General features: G+C 54.3%; 1 protein-coding gene across 1 annotated transcript in view; it reads right to left on the bottom strand.

Moving 5' to 3' along the window:
- Positions 1-5183, bottom strand: part of FAM78A (family with sequence similarity 78 member A) — a 22749-nt gene extending 17566 nt beyond the window's left edge. The window contains exon 1 of the mRNA XM_017849949.1: positions 4488-5183. Within this exon, the coding sequence (XP_017705438.1) occupies positions 4488-4810 (323 nt within the window). The 5' untranslated portion in view covers positions 4811-5183. The remainder of the gene's footprint in view (positions 1-4487) is intronic.
- Between the last annotated feature and the right edge of the window lie 297 nt (positions 5184-5480).

Raw genomic sequence — 5480 nt, 5'->3', positions numbered from 1 at the left:
AAAAAAAAAAAAAAAAAAAAAAAAAAAAAATGTAACAACAGCAACAAGACAGCCACCTTTCCGCTGACTCTGACAGGCACCGCATAATGAATAAGACATTGTTAGTATCATGATTCATAGCTGTGGTATTGACGGCTACCATATATTGAGTGCCTGGTATATGTGAGGTGCTGGGTTAAGCTCTTATCATCACAACCCTATGAGGGCGAACTCATATTCCCATTTCACAGACAGGAACAGTGAGGCTTGGAAAGGTTAAGAGGCTGGCCCAAGGGTTGGGAGCTGGGGTTCACACCTTGCTACACACGAGCATGGAGCAGTGTCCCCATCAACCCAAAGAAACCCTTTCCATCTGAGCTGCTCCCCCTCCTCCCCACCCAGTCTGCCATTTGGCAGAATCCAGAGCCATAAACTGCCCCTGGCCTTGGCCTTGGCCATGGGCGTGGCTGTGGGCCAGGTTCCCAGGGGGCTCCAGAGAAGGGCAAACCAGGGACAACGTGAAACTTCTCCCACACAGGCGAGAAATTGTGACTTGTCATTTAGAAGACTCTGTGCCAGCTGACAGGTGGCAGTTGAGGAATTGCGGGGGCCGGGCTGTGGAGGCAGGTGTCTCCAACAATTTGGGCGGGGGGGTTGGCTTTTAAAGCGATGTGGGTTGCACCCAAAGCCACATAGAATCCTCTGATGCTGGCACAGAGAAACTCACTCTTTTCCAGCTCTGTCTGTAAAAGTCAGGGTATTATTGAGATGGTGTGGTTTTGTTGTTGTTGTTTTTTGTTTTTTTTTTTTAATTGTTCCATTTCAAATATTTCAGACCCAGAATGTCATTCTAAAAAGTGATCCTCCTGGTTTAGGGATTAATTTTAAGCAGGGATAACGTTTGGGGGTATGATGGATTTCGGTTAAGTATCTGGAATTAACATTTTGGATACAAGTCCATTTGTAAAGAATGAAAGCCCTAACCTAGCTCTCGTTACCTGGCTGTCCCTTCCCCGGGCCACTAAAGCACAGGGCCTGGGTTTCATTTTAAGGATGTGAATTGTCTGAGTCAAGTCCAGCGGTCCTCCACTAGGTGTGATTTCATAGCCCCTCCTGGGGACATCGGGCCCTCCCTGGGGACATTACTGACTGTCACAGCTTGGGGGGATGTGCTCCTGGCACGCAGTGGGTAGAGGCCAGGGACGCTGCCCAGCCCCCTACCCATGCACAGGACACCCCCCACCAGCACAAAGAATTACCTGACCCTGGGCCAGGCAGAGCAGAGGGACAATTCTGGGCTGGTTGGGGTTCCTGGTCACCCCAACCACTGTTCCCTTTCCTTCATGCCACAAGGCTTAAAAACTCGGAAAATGGAAGGCCTGGGGCAGGGGAGACAGGAAGGGAGTTTTAAATCCCACCTAAGGCTCACACCTGTAATCTCAGCCCTTTGGGAGCTGAGGCAGGCAGATCACCTGAGGTCAGGAGTTCGAGACCATCCTGGCCAACATGGTGAAACCCCGTCTCTACTAAAAATATAAAAATTAGCTGGGCATGATGGTGTGTGCCTGTAATCCCAGCTACTCTGGAGGCTGGGGCAAGAGAATCATTTGAACCCAGGAGGCAGAGGTTGCAGTGAGCCAAGATTGGCACCATTGCACTCCAGCCTGGGGGACAAGAATAAGACTGTCTCAAAAAATAAAGAAAGAAATAAAAATTAAAATTAAAAAAATAAATAACTAAATCCCACCTAAATGCTTCTATTTCCATTCAGCAAGGAGCTAAAGCAAGAATTGAATCCGGGACTCTATTCTTTGGCCACTCAGCCCATTAGGATGATTCTGTTGATTACTAATAAGCACTCGGCAGCCTCCTCCTCTACGTCTCAGCTACAGGACGGTCACCCATACTGGCCTCTCGCTGAATCCTCACAGCAGCCTATGGGAAGTTCTCACTCTCATGGACAGACACGGAATGGAAGCCCAGGGGCTGCCTGGCCAAGGCCTTAGGAGCCAGGACACGTGGACCCTTCTGCCCAACTGCTCCAAGCCGCCCCTCCCAGGGAGCCTCTGACTCCATCCTGTCCCTGGGGCTGGTCCCTGTGTATCCCAACTGGGATTACACAGCCAGTGCACCCAGGGAGAATGAGCTGGGTGGGACACAGAGGCTCCCTGAAGCGAAAGAGGAGTCCCGAGAGTGAGAGGGAGCAGAGAGAAACGTCAGGGGCAGAGGGAGGGCAAGGAAAATGGTCTGGAGCCACTTTAAAATGCAAGCTCTTCATGCCTTACACTGCTTTAAAAAGTTTTAAACTCAGGAAGTGGGCCCTACGTGACAGACAAAGACTCAGCCTGGGGAGAAGATTCACTACACAGTGTGGCTGACATCTGTCCTAATTCTGTAGTTTTAGCCACTCACGTCTGATAGAATAACAGTAACAATGACAACACCGCTAAGGACGATCCCCATCCCATTACTGCCTGCAGTAAGTATTCACCACGAGCTTGGCGCGGGGCTGATTGCATGGCAAATTTGGTTGGCTTGAGTGATTCTCACAAGAAGTCATGGGGAAGGGTTTATTGCCAGCCCCATTTTGCAGATGTGTACACTGAGGCTCAGAGCAGTAAAGGGACTTGCCTAGGGTCACATCCTGGAAAGTGGCAGAGCCTGGCCCCCCGGCCACATCTGCCTAAGAAGGCATGAGGCTCTTCCAACCAGGAAGTGAGGACTGGGACAGGGAGGGCAAGGCTGCCTCAGTTCCCAGTCTCAGGCCTGGCTCCAGCCACATCACCCTCACCTACTCAGGGTCACCAGATGGAGAACAAGTCTTAGTCAAGACATCGGAAGCCCATGTGCACAGAAGGGGAAGCTGAGGCTTGGAGTCTGTACCTTGGGTCAGGCCTGTGGCCTCCCCACCACGTTGCACCAACCTCATTAGAATACAGTCCCGACGAATGCTCAAGTCTTTCCAAGTTCAGAAGAAGACACTGGCTTCCCAACCCCTTCTAGGGAATCAACTAGGCTTAGCCCAAAACCCCGAGGAAGACTTTTGTTTCTACAACTGCCCCGGATGCCTTCAAAGCCCGAGGAGGTTTCTGGGCTTAAGGGTTCTCAGAAAAGGTCCTCACTGCATAACTAAGAATCATGTTTCCCTGCTTAGAATAGAAAGGCAGCCCCCGGCCTGAACTGGATTACTAGCTGCTCTTGAGACGCAAAGGGCTTGGCACAGATACCAGGCTGGTGGAGACGGCCGGTGAGAGCCTCTGCATGTGCCCCCCCGTGCACCTCTTTGGGACGGTCACAGTCACACGCTGGATTTAAGGGTTACTGTGATCCTCATGTTTCCTTTAGAACTTTGCAGTCATTAAGTAGAGAAGCCACCAGACTTGGTGTCCCACCATCCTCCACCCCTCTCATTTACAGGTGGCCCACGAGGTTCTTAAATCTGTGATAAGTTCCAACTCCTGGGGAAATTCTCCTCTTTTCCCCACTTGCAAAACGGGGAAGTGAAGCTGCACAGGGTAGACGCTGAGAGGGGCTCTGGGAGTGTCTGCGGCCAGTCACAGGGCCGCATGGGTGGGCTGCCCACCAGGACCTGCCTAGCCCTCCTCATGCTCAGAAACAGCTATTTTCACCACCACTGTCTTAGGGTGAAGCTTCACGTGAAGTCACTCTCCCAACTCTGCCTAAATGCAGCTCTTTCCACCCTGGGGACGGCCTTCTCTGGGGTCAGGAAGCAGGCCAGGAAAGGAGCTCCAGGGCCCCAGGGTCCTCACCGGGACCCCCAATACCCTAGGCACACTCTGGAGACGGGGCTTCGGGGCTGCAGGAGAGGCTCCTCTTTGCTGTGGCTGCTAGGGCCTCGCCGGGGGAACACTGGACTTGTCTGCATAAAGTGGTCTTCTGCCTTGGAGACAGAAAGCGTTACACTGTGAAGAAATCAGGCTTCTAAAACTAACTGTGCTCTCAAACACAGTGCCGTTTGGAACAGCGAAGCACTCCCCCAGGTCCTCGCACGCACTGGTATAAGCCAGAAAGATAATTGAGGCCCAATCGCAAAGCCCTGAACACACGGGTCTGGGAGTTGCAGAGTGCCTGAGTGTCTGCCGTGGGCCCCCACAGGGCCAGAGGCCTGGAGGGCAGCCCTCCATCCTCTCTGGTGACCCCTGATGGCACTAACACTCCTCAGGCGGACGGCACGCTTGCTCTGCCAGGAAACACTGGGAGGAATGTTCCTCTGCTTTCTCGGCATCTTGCAAGGAAGGAGACGGGAACCCTGGGGAAACAGTGGCAGAGTAGGGTGCAGGACTGTGATTCCAATCTAGATCCACAGGGAAACTCTTCAGGGAGCCACCGGGCTAAGGAGGCCACCTGCATACCTGCCTAAAGCTTCTTCTGGCCTGGGTCCTGTCTCCATGGTATCTCCACCTTCCCCCCTATCGGCCGCCCCTCACCAGGCCTCCAAGCTCGGCCATCCCTAGCAGTTCCGAGAGCTGGCTCTCGGCCGTACTCACATGCCCTGCTCGCCGTACTGGTTGTAGAACTCCATGTGGCTGCACGCCTGGATCCAGCCAACTATCCAAGTCTCCTTCTTGGGGATAGGAGGCATGACTACCTGGGCCGAGGCCCGGAAGTGGGGTGTCCGGTAGCGGAGCACCACGCTGGAGGACTCATCGATGCTGGTGGGGACGGGGTCGATGGAGGCTTTCACATCAATCACCGTGATCCCTTCCCGGAAGACTCTGGCTTTACCTCCGATGCTCTGAATACAGCCCATGGCACACAGGAGCGCTCTGATCTCCAGGGAAGGCCAGCAGTCACAGAGAAAACCAGGCATTGAAAGGACGGAAGCTGCAGGACCCAGTGCAGACGGCGCTGCTCTCCAATCTCAACTCTCAAGACCGATATCCATAGGATAGAAAAGTCACTGAGTAGAGGGGGGTCGCATATATCACTACCTCGGCCTGTTTATAAATAAGGATTCTGCTGCATTTCACAAACCCTGGGCTCGCTCTTCTTCTCCTCGCAGTGGACAAAAATCACCGATATTCTTTGGGTTAAAAAAAGAAAAGTTTGTAGTTTAATGAATAATTATGTCGTTCTGACATCCGGCCCTTCTGTGCCTCATACGCGGGGACGGCAGCTCGCAGACTCTCCCTCAAGTCTTCGGAGGAAGCAGGCGAGCGCCGGCAGACTCATAAATAAGGAAGGCTCCGTCCCCGTGCGGTCGCGCCACCCTCGCTGCAGAAGCCTGACTTCCTGCCCTCCGGCCTTCCGCACGCGCTCCCTCCGGGCCCCGCACCCGCACCCGCCCGGCGCGGCCGAATCAATTGCAGAGCAGTTTCTGTCCGCCGGCCGAGGTCCCGGCGCCCTCGGGGCAAGCGCCGACCCGCGGCTTCCAGGAGGCGAGCTCAGGACTCCGGCTGCTCGCCGGTGTCGGGGGAGCGCGCCGCGGGCCCCGTCGGCGCCCACTCGTGGGCGCCGGCCGGACGTCCCCACGCGGGCAC

The sequence above is a fragment of the Rhinopithecus bieti genome, unplaced genomic scaffold (assembly GCF_001698545.2).
Source record: "Rhinopithecus bieti isolate Rb0 unplaced genomic scaffold, ASM169854v2 scaffold_31823, whole genome shotgun sequence".
NCBI lineage: Eukaryota > Metazoa > Chordata > Mammalia > Primates > Cercopithecidae > Rhinopithecus > Rhinopithecus bieti.
Note: the sequence above shows the minus strand (reverse complement) of the source record. Positions and strands in the feature narration are given on the sequence as shown.